At 43.0% G+C, this 17,388-nt stretch overlaps 1 protein-coding gene across 2 annotated transcripts in view; it reads left to right on the forward strand.

The window, feature by feature from the left end:
* arb2a (ARB2 cotranscriptional regulator A) overlaps positions 1 to 17,388 on the forward strand; it is a 222,730-nt gene that overhangs the window by 55,641 nt on the left and 149,701 nt on the right. For both annotated transcript variants that reach the window (XM_032516685.1, XM_032516686.1), the window contains exon 7: positions 14,982 to 15,200. In XM_032516685.1, coding sequence (XP_032372576.1) covers positions 14,982 to 15,200 — 219 coding nt within the window. The remainder of the gene's footprint in view (positions 1 to 14,981; positions 15,201 to 17,388) is intronic.

Genomic DNA, 17,388 nt, shown 5'->3' on the forward strand with positions numbered 1-17,388 from the left:
GTGTGTGTGTGTGTGTGTGTGTGTGTGTGTGTGTGTGTGCGTGCGTGCGTGCGCAGATTCTGTGTCTTTCTAAATTATTAGCAATAAGAGCGGCGGACTGTGGATTACCTCTAGTTCAGATAATTATATTTCCACCAGTCAATTCAAGGTCAGTTTTACAAACCCATTTACCTGCCAGCAAACATGCTTTGAACAAGTTTGTTTGACTAAAAAGTGCTTTTAATATCTCTATATATGACTTTTTTTTTCCTTCTATTTATGCTTTTCAGTCTTTGCAATGGCTTGTATCATGTATATTTTTCTGATGAAGAGTAGCAGTTTGCTGCTTCTTAGTTTTTCTATGCCAACCCCTGCAGTCACATCACATGTGTATGTCTTCTCTGAATTTGTTGCTCTGCCTAATAGCTCTGGCAAGTGAAAGAAGGCCTGATGTTGGGAGCTTAGTTAATAGGCAGTGCGCGTGCATGTGTGTGGGCTTGTGTGTGCTCAGTCTTTAGCAGTGTGCCACGTCTCAAGCCCCTTATTCTTGGATAATTATGCTGCAAGCCCTCAGCCTCCCCTTTAGCCTGAAAACCAAGCTCATTGCGGCCCCAAAAGAGCCCCCCGACAAGGTAGAGAGAAAAAAAAATCCCAAGTTGTCCTTGTGCATAAAAGTAGATTCTACTCTCTAACACCTTTTCAAATTAATATTTGTGATGGGCGCCATTCTGCCAGACCCAGTTTCTGTTCCCCACCTTTGTTCCTCCGTTTGATGTAATGGAGGCAAGGACAAAGAGGAGAGCAGGCAGAGTGTGTGAAAATGGTAGTTAAGTGGGCTTAAGGGCTCCTTCAGTACCTTCTGAAAGGCCTGGACCCTGAATAGGACCCTCGCACTGCTAAGCTGTAGTGCAGTAAACAAGACAGGTCCAGCACAAAGGTGCGTCTCAAATGAGCACAGACACCCTCCTCCTCTTTCGCCTCACCCCGACCTCCCACCCGACTCTGACATCTGGCCAATCCCAAGATCGGTCTTGAGTCCTTGCTCATTCCCCTCGCCTTTTATTCCTTCTTTATTTTTTGCTCTCCTTCATATCTTTTCTCTTGTTCTTTATTGTTTCTCTGCACTCTCTTCTGGTGTGTGTGTGTGTTTGTGTTTTGTAGTGCTGGTCCCGGCTGGACGGCTTGTCCCCAGTGCTTGGGCGGTTCGGCTCTTTTGTTTAGTTAATTGCAATGAGTATAATGTACTAGTCTCTCGGAGGTCCACGAAAGACAATTAGACAATCCCAAGAATTTAATGAGACACCACCAGCCCCAATCCCCCATACTCTCCTTTGAGAAACACCCTGCTCTCCATTGGCACCGACTGGGATGTAGTGAGGAGGGGGTTGCCGTGCAGGTCGTCGGTCTGTGTCTGTTTGTGTGTTTACCAGATTGTTGGTTTGCCCATCAGAGAAATCACCAGAGAGAAAAGACCCAGTGAGATGAAATAGATAAAAAAATAAAGTACTTTGTCTAGATTTCAATTTGTACATTCATATGGCAGATATCCAGGCCTGTTGCACCATGGGACTCTCATCTGAAGAACTGCTCTTCCCGAACAGGACAGGCTTCCCGGGAATGTCCGTGTAATTATTAAGAGCGATTATCCTGTTCAGCCAGTGAAGGGACAGAACACTTGACAGTGTCATCCCCGAAAGGAAGAGGGATTGCCGGGGGGCCTGGGTGATAGACGAAACCCTGGGTGGCCCTTTAAGGACTTCTCCCCACTCCTTTCTCTCACTCTCTCTCACTGTCTTTTTTTCTGTCTCTATTATTTCACCCAATGTATTCCCTTTCTCTGTCTCTTTTTCTGTCATCCATCGTCTTTCTCAGACCTCTCTCTGGATCATGCCAAGATAAAGCCAGCCTTTTTAAAACAGTGGAAATACCCACAAGTGATTCATTATGTCTCTCTTCACCTCACATGGAGATTAATTAATAATATTGCTCTGCCATTGTCAAGTGCCCGTAATTCACAACCTTAAAACCTACACTTGTACCACATTATGAAGGAAAGTGTTTTTTTATTATTATTATATTCCTTTTGTTTTCCCCTTCTCTCCTCCATTCTTTTTCTCATTCTGTCATTCCTGTGCTTTTTCCCTCCCTGGCTAATCATGGTGTTACAACAAAAGACGGGGTTCCATTATTGCATGTGTGCGTCCCAGAAGAAAGGAAATGAGAACGGGACAGAGGGTGGCCGTGGCCTGACACCGCACTATTAATCTTCCAGTAAAGCCTTGTCAGGCAGAAACGGACACAAATGGATCACTCCCATTAACTGGGGGAGTGTAGGTAAGGGCTTTAACAAGCGTTTACCAGAGTCCATTTTCTCACTAATGAAGAGGGGGAATACGCGACCTCCCAGCCAAACCTGCTAGACCGCACTTAAAGGTCTGGATGGAGGAGAAAAGGAGCTCTGCACACAGTGCTGATATGTCGTATCAGGCATGGTGAGAGGTTAAGGCTAGGCCACCTTACTGTGCAGCACATCTTCGGTCTGGACTGTTTTGGCAGCGCTCACCATGATGTGAGAAATATCTGCAAAATTAGATATCGCTTGCCTGTCTGAACATCATCTAACCACACACACACACACACACACCACACACACTTTCCAAACTCTGTAATAGATATTCGAGGATAAGGGCGCACAGTTGTCGTATTCTTTGACACCCCAGTCTTTTGGGATAAGGACAGATGACCACTATGGTAGGTGTCATCTCCTAAGGGGTTTGCATTTATGCATTTATGTTTTAAACATATGTCTGTCATCCTCCCGTGCTGTCTCCTGAGCTGTCATCTTCATGGCCAGAGTTCTGTCCACACAGCGCTGAAACCTGCTGGTACTGTGACACAGCTCTCTGGGATGTCTCTGCATCCCAACCGCACTCCCAGAGGGGTGTGTGTGTGTGTGTGTGTGTGTGTGTGTGTGTGTGTGTGTGTGTGAGATTTTGTATAAATGTGTAAATATGCTCTGGGGTTGTGTTTGTATCTGTAAGTCAGCTGGGGAGACTTGGACGTGGAATTTTTTATTGCATGATGTCCCTTGTCCCTTGATGTGAGCTGGATGGGCAAGTGATGGTTTTTGAAAAGCCACATGATGATAAGAGATGTGCTGGAAACGTATCAAGGATCAAGCTGTTGTGGCACAGTGTAATTCAACACCGCCCCTCCAGATGTCAAAGTGTTTTAGTTTAAGTCAGTGATACGCTCAAAATGCTGTTCATGCATGTTGTGTACTGAATGATTGTCTTCTGTTTGTCCTTCTCCCAAGCCATGACATCCATGTGTGAAAGTCTCTGGATAGGTTAGTTGTGCATCAAATTGTTGATAAGGCAGTTATATCAGTAGATGAATGCATTAGGCTGTTGATTTCTTCTGTGTCAAGTGGTTAGCAATGAGACCAGTTTCCCGAACACGGCCAGATCAGTGGAGCTAGCGTCATTAAAGAGATAGCGGCACACGCTGACCCACATGATACTGGAAAGTGAGCGAGAGAGGGAGAGGAAGAGAGGTGCGGCCCAGCCCGTTTGTCTGTTATCACTGGCTCTGTGTTCCTCAGGCTCCCAGGGGAAACTACAAGACGAGAGGAAGACTTCACCTTCCTCCTCCCAGCCCTCTCACCCCCCCCCCCCCGCCCCCCACCTCATCCCTCCGCCCTGTCTTTCCTAGCACTCCAGCCCTCGGCAGCCCCCCCTCCCGCCCCCCCCCGGCCCCCCCACCCCCCCACGCCCCAAACATTTTAATTATATCTTCTCCCGTAGTGCGGCTCAGTAACCAAGGAGCTGACATTGATGCATGTGCTGATAAATCCGCAAACACTGGAAACAAGATTAACAAAGATTTTGAGGAAAGGGTGACAGCTAATTTTGCGCAATGGTCGGCGCCTCATTCAAGAGTGATGTTTTTGATAGAGCGAGCCACGCCTGAGAATTCATGCTCCACGCAGGGGAGGGGGACGCGAACATAGCGCGAGGAGTTCCGTGGCATTTGCACTTTTAAAATTGTTCCTTTTTTTTCAAATCTATTCCTCTCTCCGTCACTCCGGAGGCTATCCCAGTCTTTCATCCCCCTACTGAGCATGTAGCTTCTTCTTTTTTTCATCTTGTTTGATTGTGCACTCATAACTTCACATAACATTTTCACACTCGTAATGAGATTATTTAATTTTACTTGATTGTCTACACGTTTTGCTACACATGCCATACTTCTTTTTCTAAGTTAGCAAAAAGTGATATGACATAAAGAAAACATTATTCTATTATCAACCCTTTATGATAGTGTTAATTATTTCCCAAATAAGAGAACTTGCCACCTAGAGATGGCCAAAAAAATAACTTGACACTAGATAGCCTATTGGTTCAGCTTCTCTTTCTGCATGGGAATTTATTTGTGTGTGTGTGTGTGTGTGTGTGTGTGTGTGTGTGTGTGTGTGTGTGTTGTATCTGTGTGAATATGTGTGTATATGTGCCAGTCTAATCAGTGTGATCTAATCGCAGCGTGTATTGTGGAGTCAGTGACATGCCACTCCAGGCTCTTGGTCCTGTCTCTGAACTGGCTCTCAACCCACTGAGACACCGATACACACTCCTCTGAAGAGATATAGTCTGCCTCATCACACACACACAACCAAAAACACACACACACACACACACACACACACACACACACACACACACACACACAGAGAATGAGATAACAATCATACTTCCACAGCTGATTCCCTATTTTCCCATCGTAGAAGCCGCACCACTCCACCTCCTTCTCGCCTCTTTCTCCTCTCTCCAACCAATTTCAGGTCTATACAGTAGAAACATCTTGTACATTTCTTTTGTTCTTTTTTCATGCCTCTCTTTTTTTCTCTTCCCTTTTTTCCACTTCTCTATGTGATGTCTCCCTTCTCAGATTTGCCTCCCCTGTCTTCATCTGAAGGCAGCTGACAGCATCTTTCACTTTTCTTTGTCAATTTGTCCTTCTCTCTGTCTCTCTCTCTCTCTCTGTCTTGCTAGCTCTTTTTTTCATCTGTGCCCCCCCCCCCACCTCTCCTCCTCCATCTGCTTTCGCTTTTGTTTGCCCGGCCCCTCTCCCATCCCAACTTGATAATGAGGAATGCGGTGTGACCCTGACCTCCATCGGCCCTGCAACCACCTCCGACCCCTCCAGGTGACCTCCGGTCCCTGTTTTGACAGCTTGATTAATTACAGAGTGTTATGATTTATGAGAAAAGCAGTATGTAAAAATAATAGACAACAGGTGGTCTTACAAAAAAGTAGTAGATTTGAAAGAGGTTCTAGTGAGGATTGTGGCGGCGGTGGGGTTGAGGGGGTCGGTCTGTGTGTGTGTGTGTGTGTGTGTGTGAGAGAAAGAGAGGATGTGTTTTACAGCCGCTTTCCATGGTAAATTGCTTTTCAACCATTTTTGAAGGCTACATCGGGTTAATAGGAACACGTCTATTGCTCCATGCATGGTTTCCTTAGTTGCCACAGCATGGATTTCTGAACGTGTATTTGGCCGTATGGTGAGAGGATGAAGGGGATTCCAACATACATGCGTAGCTCCATGTGTGTGCTGTGAAGCATAAACCCAGCCATGTGGTAATGACACTATGGAAAATGTGCAGACACACACACACACACACACACACACACACACACACACACACACACACACACACACACACACACACACACACACACACACACACACACACACACACACACACACACACACACACACACACACACACACACACACACACACACACATTATATTCTCCGCCACCTCTTTCCTAGGTTGCATCCTGTGAAAATAAGCAGAGTAAATGGCAGGACAGAGTCGCCATAGTGTTTACCCTTCACACTTCAAACACAGCTTGTGATTGGCTGTGGCGACCTCCCCTGACTCACGGACCTGCACTTAGAGAGAGGTCAGACTGTTGGAGTGTGTGTGTCATTGTGGTTGTGTGTCTGTGTGCTAATACTGTGGCCTTCTGATTTATTGCCGGTTGCATGATCGCTGCCCTGTTACACTCTCACAGTGTACAATACCACAGCAAGTAGAATGAATATTTTACACATATAGAAAATTTCATCTTATGAAAGGTCACACCTAACATGAAATATCACACGCACACACACACACACACACACACACACACACACACACACACACACACACACACACACCTCACATAGCAACAGACAGGACCACCAGTTCTTTCTGTGGCTCTCCCTCCTAGGTCACAATAACAGGGCAGGGGTGAAGGGATTCCTCTTTGACATTTGACCCATGGTGGTCCTGTGATGTTCAGTAAGATTAATACCCTGGGTGCAACGACATGGTCTCATTATTCACTAACACAGTGCCATATACTGTTAGATGACACCCAGCGCAGCACTCCAACACATTTTGCATCAGAAGCATGCAATTTAAATCTGAATTTGGAACCAAACAATAACTTTTTTCATGATCCATTATGTTCATCATTATTTGCAAAAAGTACATGAAATGGCACATGCTACACAATGCAACCCAGGTACTGTAATGTTCTTTTCTTTGTAATTTACCATCGCATACACACAGGTACTTGTGTATTATTTTACCATGGAGATGCCTAGGTCTGTGCATACATACGTTCATGTGTCTACAATGTTTAGATGTGCCCTGCCATTGACCTCGGCCGGCTCAGACTCTACATATGGCCATGCGTCTCGCACCCACCGTGTGTGTGTTCGTGTGTGTTAATGCTCTAACTACCTGCCCAGATGGTGAACTAGAAACATTCGACAGCGCTCTTTAAGAATTTCTCATGTTGGTGGGATTTCTTTATTTCAATGTAACTGAAAAGCAAGCTCACTTTTTGGTGTCATTGTTGTCATCATGATCATCAGAGAAGGATATATAATTCCAGAGGTCAGAGGTCTTGTTCAGAAATGTGATTTTGAAAAGCTGCCAAATACTTGTATACTTGTAATGTAACCGTCATTCAGGATTGTATTCCTTCCATCCTAGGCCCATTGATCTCAGGCTTTGCCTTTCCTCCTTCCTTCCACAGTTATTAGTGGCCTTCAGGTCCTGGGATGCCTCCACTCTTCCCACCTTCCCTCTTTTTGTAGCTACACTGCCTCCCCCTCTCTGCTCACCTTTCTCCCTGATTTATACATTAAATAGTTAGGCAGGAGGGTAGGGAGGCACCTATCATTCCATGATCTATATCTTTCTGTGCCCTCATTAAAAATACATGTGTATGCTTAGGGGAGACAATATAGAATATATAAATCAAAATGCTAACGGCATCAGAATAAGCCTCCTGTATTTATTTCCCCATAGCTTTCCCTCTGTAGGCTGAGGACACTTCCTGCTTACTGTATTTCCTTTGCTGGTATCAAACATGTGGCAAGCACATGTTTGATACTCTAATATTAAAGTATTCGTGATATTGTTAATTTAGTATGCAAGGGATTTGATAACCTGCCCAAGCAACACTGCTGGTTTAGACATGACTTAATATAATAGTCCATTTTATTTATTTATTTATTTTTTTTATTGTTCAAAACAGTTGATGCAAAACAATGTAATCATATTCATTTAGATATGTGGATGTCTGCTAAGTGGCTATGGAGCTTATTACGCAGCTGGTGACAGCTCTGAAATTTCACTGTAGCAGAGTTTACATTCACAGTTGTGTCTTTTTGAATGACACGCTGGTCTTCTGTAAAAAAAAAAAAACGAAAAGAAAAGACAAATGACTTGTGTAACATTTACTTGCACAATCGATAGCTCTGACAATTTCCACCTGGACGGTGATTAATGCTACATCCACCCCAATCTAGCAACCCCCAGCCCCAACCCTGCACCTCCCTCTGTGTGTGTCGTGCTGAGAGCAGATGAAGCAGGCCACCGAACCCTGTGCGTGCGTGTGTGTGTATGTCTCTGTGTGTGTGTGTGTGTGTGTGTGTGTGTGTGTGTGTGTGTGTGTGTGTGTGTGTGTGTGTGTGTGTGTGTGTGTGTGTGTGTGTGTGTGTGTGTGTGTGTGTTTGTTTATGTGGCAAAGTCTGTCCTGGCACTCGAATGCTTGATCAACCATTGTGCACAGATAGTAGCTGAACAAATTCACAGATTCACAGACATCCAGTATGGTAAATAATTGACACATAAACTGGCTTTGGCCAACAGTGTCTGTGTGAGTGTCTTTACGTCGATCCTATCACTAAGGTGCTGAAAATAGACAGGTTGGGAGGAGCAAGACAGGAAGAGAGAAATAGAAATTGAAACCGAGAGAAAGAAATGTAAATGCGGGCATGAAAAAAGAAGCTGAGGCATCAGGGATCTGAAGCTGTGCTATTCTGTTCTCTTCCTCCACCTCACTGCTCCACTTTGAACTCATTTATAAATATTCAGCTCCACATATAAACAATATCCAAATGAGCCTAGACATCCATGCCAAGGTTAAAAACTCTGCTGCTTATTACAGACACAACTTGACTAGCTCAAAAGGTTAGCCTCTTATTCTGACCTAATCTACTTGTGCTCATTAAGATCAAGAAAAAGATAATCATTACCGCAGAGTCTTATTTACTTTGACCAAATTAGTGTACGACCACATTAGTGGAAGCGAACATCGAATGCAGTCTTTGAACTTGAAGTGAAAAGTTGAACTTGGGGAAACTTGATTTAATGTGTACTCTTTATTAGAGGAGAAACCCATTCAGTGGGCGATTTGTTTAAAATTAACTCAGAGGGCAAATGGGGGGATGACGGTCCAGTTTGTCTTACTTCTCCTATGTAAACATTTGTTTTGGCTGTTCAATTGATTGCTTAAACATACATGGATGTGGGGTCTAGCAGAGGATAGAAAAAAATGTAATTTGAGCGTTGCAATGTATGCCACCTAATATAGGTATAATTGTAGCCCATTATCTTGTTATCAACCATTTAATTTTGCTATCATTTTTAAAGACACTGGAGATAATAATATTTAGTAACATGTAGGTCTTCTCTGCAAGTACTTGCTTGGCCCCCTGGGTATCGCTAGTTATCAAGAGGATGATTGATTTTGTGCTGACAGGCTGATGACAATCCCGTCTCATCCCCTCTCACATCACCCCTAAGATCCACGCATGTCTTTTCATAGTCCCAGTGGTACAGTAAGTATTCTCCCTCCCTTCTGCTCTCAGAGAAACATAGCTGTGTGTTTGGTTGGGTATGGGGGGTCTCAGGCTGGTGTGATGTTAAAATGAGAAAGGGGGCACCGTGACTTAATCTGACATTACTGTGCGATCTGTGTGGTATCTTAGCCTCAGGGAGAGGTGGAGTGGGAAAAAGAGAGGGAGAGAGAAAAGAAGGGGATTGGATGGATAAAGGGGCCCTGCATGGAAAAAAAAAAAGCTCACGTAGAGATGGAGACAGACAAGGTCACACAGAGCAGGCCAGGGTGGCCCTGACAGAGAGGGAGAGTGAGAGTGTACTTGTTATTACAATATTTACCTTCTCTGTCCGCTCCATCATACCTCTTTATTGAGGAACAGTCTGTCTTTTATCCATCTTCCTTCTTCCAGTAAAGAGTTTTGTACTTGCATTTGATGTTGTTTCAGCCCCAAGTAACTGAAATGAAAACAAATTGTGACACCAATGCTTTGCTCTTCGCTCATTTTTCAACTTAGCTTTTCTTCTTGCTCAGCCATTGTGCCTCGTTCAGATCTCAAACCAGACGGTAGCCTGCAGACATCCCTCCCCTCCTCCTCCTCTTATTGGATATGCCGTGCAGGGTGACCCTTTTCCCCTTGTCTGTCAAGTCTGAGCAGCGAATCGGTAGCTGTGTATTGCGGAAACAAGGAAGTGGAGCGAAGGCTGTTGAGGAAAGGGAGCGCCATCTGCCCCGATCCTAACAACCCCCCGACAGAAAACTAATAAAGTAAGCTACCCGAGATCCAATTTCAATGGAAACCTATAGACGGCATGCTGATTCTCAAGATGTAAAATGCATGCGCACGGATACATAAATGCACTAAAATACAAGTGCAATGCGTAGAAGAGCATTTACATGCTCCTATTCAGGAAAAAGCCACACATGCAACCTCAAATTCATGCAACCATACCATCTACTTTTCTCACTGCATGCACCCGTGACCGCTATCAGCCATGCTTTGTACCTGTCAAGTGCTGTCCTTTTCCCTGTGCCCAAAGCCCTGCTCACTACATGAGAGCTCTCACATCAAAGCTTCGCTGAGCTCCACACGCACAGATGAAACACCCTCTCACTCCGGCCGCCTCTCTCCCCGCTCCCGCACATTAGACACATTTCATTTCATTACAACGCCACTGGAAAAATAGAGGTGCTGCTGTCTTAAAGGGACATCTTATTTACTCTCTCTCGCACTTGTGTACTCACTAACATGTGGACACACACACACGTACACGCATTCCAAATACTGCGACTGGAAGGGAAAATAATGATCTGTTACCATCAAAGTTCTAGTGGACAAGCGGCAACTAATTTGACCATAAAGAGAGCGCGTCATTGTCATCAAAGAGTATCGACAGTATTGTTATGGCAGCACAGTATGCCTCCAGCTCTGTCATATTTAATCAAAAATAATGCTTAATGCCATTATATTTATATTGCAGCTTCATATTTGTTTTCTTTTTTTAAATCTTTTTTTTCTTAATACCTTGCGGTAGTATGGAGCGTTTGGGATATGAAAGACCTTCACAATGCTGCATGTGGGGCGATGACGGAGGAAGGGTTTCATCACGATGATGAGACAAGCCCTGGTTTCCTTAGCAGCAGCAGTCTTTGTTGTGCTATCTGGTATGGGACAGGCCGACAAAGGAGCGCTAAGGAGCGTCCAGAACGGGGTGATGGGGGTCGGGGTGCCCCCCTTAGAGGGGTCGGGGCGACCCTCTTGACCGCTGGCCCCAGGGCAGGGACTCAGTGTGGTGGTGGCATAGGGGCACCCACAGGGCATGGGAAGAGACTTAGCCTGCGTACTGCAGCAGAAAGACAAGACTAACCCAACGCTAGAAGACCGTGTGTGTGTGCGTAGGACAAAGGCAAAGTGACCCAATGTTAGCAATGTGTGAGAGAGAGATTTAGTGGTATAAAAAGCAGGGTGACCCAAGGTTTGCAGTGTGCATTTGTGTAAGATTCACACTTTGACAGCACATCACAACACAAAGATCTGATTTAGCAGGTGTATCCAGTGTGTGTGTGTGTTTGTGTGTGTGTGTGTGTGGGAGACTTAACAGTTAGCCAGAAACACAAAGACCGAATGACCTAACTCTACAGGGGTGTATGGAGAGATTTAGCTGTCACAAAACGCAAAGACTAGGATGATGCACATTAGCTCTGTGGGAGAAATGAGTTCGGTGGGATTTGGTTGAAGCGTTTACATTGCGCTGTTTAATTTAAATACCACGTTTTTTTGTCTAAAACATTTGTAGATTGGTTTGGTATATACAATTTGACAATCACAATAGTAAGTTATACTGTTTGTTTGTTTGTTTTTAAATAAGAAAAATATATACAAATCACAATTATAAAATAGCGTTATTTCAATTTAAGGTAAAGTATTATTGTTTTAAAAAAATCCCCAATTGCTTTGTTTTGCTCGCTCCATCAGCACCAGATTCATTGTTGTATATTTGGTTGACAGAGAGAAGAATAAGAGTAGGAAGTGTCTGGACAGGGAGAGCAATGTTGTCCTGACACCAACACAGACTTCTCAGTGTTCAAATAAATGATGGTTTCCGACACAGAGGTGAACTCGGCGGCCCTGCTGCTCCAGACTAAGTATGCCGACGACACTGGTCGCCTTTACAGCAATGTCCTTCTGGGTGACTGGATAGCTAAAAAGGGTTAGCACTGTTAGCTCGGTTAGGTGTGTTAGCCTCTCCAAAAAGAAAAGGCCAATAGGCTATAGGCCACTCAGGGTTAGCATAAGGACACTAAAGGCTAGGAAGCGGGCCACTTGAGGTTAGCAATAGTATGCTTAAGGCCAGGAAGGGTTATTGACCAGTAAAGGTTAGGGTAAGAGCGCTGACAAATAAACATGGTAGTAGGCCACTCAGGGTTAGCATCAGAACACTTGGGCCAGTGTTGCTAAACCATTAACTTTTGACCTTGTAATTAGGGGAAGGGAGAAATGCACACAAAATGATGTGGTGGTGGTTTGGAAGTGTGGAAGTGCCAGGGGCTTTGTTTCCTGTCATTATGGCCTCTTTCTATGGGAAATGTATCTAATGTAATCTTTGTGGGAATGTGTTAACAGTGCAGTGTCCTTTTTATTTTGTCATTGTTTAGTTTTGTCATATATATATATATATTTGTATTTATCAGTATTGCATTTAATCATTTATTAAATTAAAATTGTATCTTGTTTATATGATGTGGCTGCCATAAGCTTAACTTGTCTTGTCAGTTATTTTATCAGACTGCCACCAGTGGGCAGTGGCACAAAGCTGGTGTGGATCTGGTTAGAGCACATCTCTCTGTCTCTCCTTCCTTCTCTTCTCTTTGTCTTAGCATTTTATCTATCTATCTATCTATCTATCTATCTATCTATCTATCTATCTATCTTCTTTTACCCTCTGTCTCTTCCCCTCTCTCCTCTCCTCTACCACTTCTATTTCTTTTTCATCCGATGATCCATCTGTCTGAATGTGTGCTCGCTTGTGTGTCTGAACTTCTGTATTTGTGTACAAATGTCTGTGATGTCTGCAGGCTGAATTAAGTCAGCTTAATAGATTCTCATCCATTACCTCTCCAACTTTCCCTTTTCTTCTTTCTCTCTCACACACACACACACACACTCACACACACACACACACACACACACACACACACACACACACACACACAAACACACACAAACACACACAAAAAACAAGTTTGGCAAAACATTATCTACCTAGAATTTGCATACAAACTATAATGTGGGCATGCAGTTTTGTAATGTCATAAATCACTTGCTAGAAAATACAATTAAGGAAAGAGGAAATTCTTTAGAGCTGAAATTAGAATTTTCAAAATATATTTGTTGAATTATTAGTAAAAACTGATGTAATGTTGAAACACAAATGTAACAATTAGCAATTTGATCATCGTCCAGTTTTCTTCTCACTTAAAAATGCTTTCTTAAATTCATCATCTTTATATCAATAATAAGTTTAACATCACAAATATGTCCACCGTGGGAGGGCCTTTTCTGAATTTGAAAGGAAGTGAAAATCAAACTAATTTTATAATCTGAATAAGTGAGAAAGTGTCATTCTGCCGTTGTCAACACACGGCAGGTGCTAAGGGAAGGGGTGTGTGGCAGGTTTGATGTCGATGGGCACAGGAGGGACATACTCATGCTGCGTCAACAGAAGACAAGCACATTGTGTTAACACTTATTAAGGAAGAGGAGACGTGCCGCCTTGAGGAGACAGTGTGTGTGGTGGCGATTTGCAGAGGAAGCTGAGCGACGCAGCCTCTCTTAACTCCCTTCTCACATCTCCTAAAGGTCTTTTTGTCAGCACCGATGTCTTTCGTACTCTTTAGTGTGTGGTTGTGTGTGTGGGTGTGTGTGTTTGCACCGGCGGATACCCACAAGTTTGACTCTTGGGGTGTGTGTATGTGTATCACAATGGGGGTTGTGTGCGAAAAGCACAACCAAAGTGAAACAGGAATCCATCCATTTCCTGCTTTAGCTTCGGAGTGCTTAGGACAATAAACATAGTTAATTAAAATGGCTTCAAAGTTGAAGAAGTCACCAAAGGCTACAAGAAAACTTCCTTTTTTCCACAATACGTTTCCCATCTGTCATTCTTTCTTATTATAAACACATTTCCCTCTCTACTTTTCATTTTTGGCATTTTGAAGTAGTACACTGATTATTATAAATATTACATCAAATGTTATTGTGTTTTTCAGCTTCCAAAACATGTTTTTTTAAAACGTTTGATTGTGTAGTGCTGTCTGTAGAAGTCCCAACACACAACGACATGCACATACACAGATACGTATGCAGTTGCGGCTAACTCTTTTGTTGAGTGATGGTGGGATCGATTGGGTGTGATATTAAGTGACACATGGCCTTTAGAGCCACTAAATGCTACTCACCAACTGAAACCACCGGTGCTGAATTCCAATCCCCCAGTTACTTCTCAGGCTTGTCCCTGCAGTGACACTCTCTCCTCTGTCTCTTTCTCTGCCATTTCTTTCAGTCTGGATTTGCGTCATTCCCCCAGTCGTTTCACAATCTGCGTGTTGTTGCGGTATTATTTGCTCATAGATATCGACTGCCGAGCTCTTTCTCAAACACCATGAGCCACTACCAGACATAGACTGAGCATGAAGGTTTCTGAGCTCCTTAGCTTCAATGAAACAGAGATTATCATGCAGTGTTATCCTAGCTTTCTTAAGGAGGTTTGACAAATTTAATATCAAATTTTTCTGAAAGTACAACAACAAAAAACTGCTCTGTCAAGATTACATTTTAGGTTTAATAAAGCCTATACAGTACGGACATTTTCAAAAGTAAAATCTCCATTATTTTGGGTATTAAAATGGAAAGAAATACACAATCACACTTGTTTTTTTACATTTAAATTTTCTACAGAGCTCTCACTCTCTCTCTCTCACACACATATCTGTCATGCTTTCTACCTAAATATACATTTATTTCATTTATATTCTGTAGACATAGTGCTATCTCATAGACATTTTGCAGCCTTTTGTCTTCACAACCTGGTCAATTTGTACATTTTATTTTTGCATTATAAAACTCTTTGTTATAAAAAGATCATTAAAAAATACAGTTTGTTATACTGTATATGTACTACATAGAAATAGACATAAAGATATACAATTGATGAATATATAAAATATCATGACATACACGTAATATGAGCAGTATCTGATGTATATGATGCTGATGACATGGCTCTAATACACATATGTTTCTTGTCTGTTTTAGGAGGGCTACGGTGTAATGGTGCTCAACCCTAACGAGAACTACCTGGAGGTGGAGAAGCCAGCCATGTCCTCTCCCCTGCCCTCTGCTACTGAACCCCTGGACGAACCTGCTGAAAAGAGGGAACGCAAAGATGATAAAGAGGGCAAAAAGAAGAGAGAATTTTATGAGAAGTACCGTAACCCACAGAAGGAAACAGAGACCGAACAGATCCCTATACGGGTAAGTCGGAGAGAAAAGGAGGAGAGACAGAAAAAACGTCACTAAAGAAGTGTTGGGAGAGCCGCGGCAGAGGGACAGAAGGAGAGATGTCCATCAAAAGCAGACATGATGGGGGAGGTGGACAGAGTGACAGTTTAGGGTTGTGGGAGGAGGTAGGAGAAGAGACATAGGTGAGAAAATGGGAGGTAGGCATTTGGGCAAGTTTGGAAGTGACAAAAGTGGCAAGCCGGAAAAAGGAAGGTAGGAGGCGGCTAACTGAGGAACCTAGGGAAGGAAATGTTAGGTAACAGGATGAAGGGAGGATGGGAGGCAGAGGGAGAAAGAGAGGCTCTTGTGTGGTCAGCCTGTCTGTGAAGAGGTTGGCTGTGCTCCAATCGCCTCTCAGTGAGCAAGTGTTAACCACATGGCTACCTCCCTCTCTCCCTCTTCCTCTCTCTCTCTCTCCCTCTTCCTCTCTCTCTCTCTCTCTCTCTCTCTCTCTCTCTATTTTTCTCTCTCAGATGGTGGGCTGGTCAGTGCAGCTCTGGCCCTTCACTCTTGTTGACCGCTGGGATTATTATCTCTCTAACACACACTCTGCAAACACACTGCAACATTCTTATCATGCCACACTGACCGTACACCCCCTAATCATTCACACACACATGCAACCACACACACACATATACACATACACATACACATACACTTAGCCCGGCCAGTTTACCTTGGTCAAACAAAGAATGCAACCCTTTGAATAAATCTAGTTCTATTGTGAAAAAAATAATGGGCAAGATGACAAATTAAAACAATTTTGTCTTCTTCAAAGATGTCTTTTGTTTATCCCCTGCCAACAAAATTCATAATTTGCCTCCTCAATGGGTTCCAGACATTTTTACTTTCTTAAAAGCTCTCATTCAGGATTTTGAAGATAAAGGGCACACTGAGCTAGGCTTTTTCCCCTCACAGGTTTTCATTCCTCATTGATTATCTGTGCCTTACTTTGCGTGATGGCAGAAACATCACAACAATACATGTACGTGTGTGAGTGTGTGTGTGCGTCAATGCATGTGTGTATGTGTGTGTGTGAAATACGTCAATCTCTGGTGTCTGACAAGAGTTAGGGCTGCTGTGGGACTAGCGGGCGGCGTGTGAGCTGTCAACGCAGGATTTTTTTTCTCACCCCCCTGGCAGTACCTTTACACACACTCTAATAAGGGATAATTAGCCGCAGTTCTATCTCACTCTATCACACTTCTTTACATGTGCGCTGGTTTCACCGTCATAAAACTGGTGAACTTGCTTTATGCTTTCTGACATAAAGCTCTTCTGGTAAACAATCCATCATGTTGTATCACAGGAATGTAGTCAGACTTACTCGCACCTACTGTCACTTGTACATATATTTTATGCCATAAATTAATATCCAAAATACATTGCTTATTGCATGTGGGTTATATCATATCCCAACTGTGTGTGCATATAGATAAATGCATGCATTGCCATCTACATTTTGTTTGACTTACTTTCAAAAGAGGTGTGTATTAAATAGTTTTATTTTCAAAGTTTAACTTGAATGATTCTCATATCATATAATTTTTTTTCCTTTCTCTTTTTCTTCATATCTTCATATATATATATATGAATTTTCTCCCCCTCTGTCCCTCATCATTAACACTCAGTGACATACAGTCCCTGACAAAAGTCTTGTCGCTTATCTATTTTGTAGAAACACCTGCTATTAACCTGACTTTTAATTAATCAATTGGTGTAAGAAATAGCTCATATGAAAAGCTAAAACCCTCCCAAATGATGTTCAATGCACTGAAATAAATTAGTTTCACTAAAAAAAGATTTATTATTTAAACAAGACAGAAAGGTCAAATTTTGGCAAGACAAAAGTTTTGTCGCCTATACATAAATTGAACAAATTTACTACAAATACTAAAATATGTCAGCAAATTAAATAGTGGTGCTGTGAGATTCAAATTTAATATCTTGTATGACTTCCATGAGCTTGAAGGACTGCATCCATGCGGTTTGGCAAGGATTCATACAATGTATTGATGAAGTCATCAGGAATAGCTAGGAAAGCAGTCTTGCATGCCTCCCAGAGTTCATCAATATTCTTTCAGCAATATTTCCCCACAAATGCTCAATGGTGTTCATGTCTGGTGACTGGGCCGGCCAATCCTGGAGCATCTTGATC

Source organism: Etheostoma spectabile, chromosome 5 (assembly GCF_008692095.1).
Source record: "Etheostoma spectabile isolate EspeVRDwgs_2016 chromosome 5, UIUC_Espe_1.0, whole genome shotgun sequence".
NCBI lineage: Eukaryota > Metazoa > Chordata > Actinopteri > Perciformes > Percidae > Etheostoma > Etheostoma spectabile.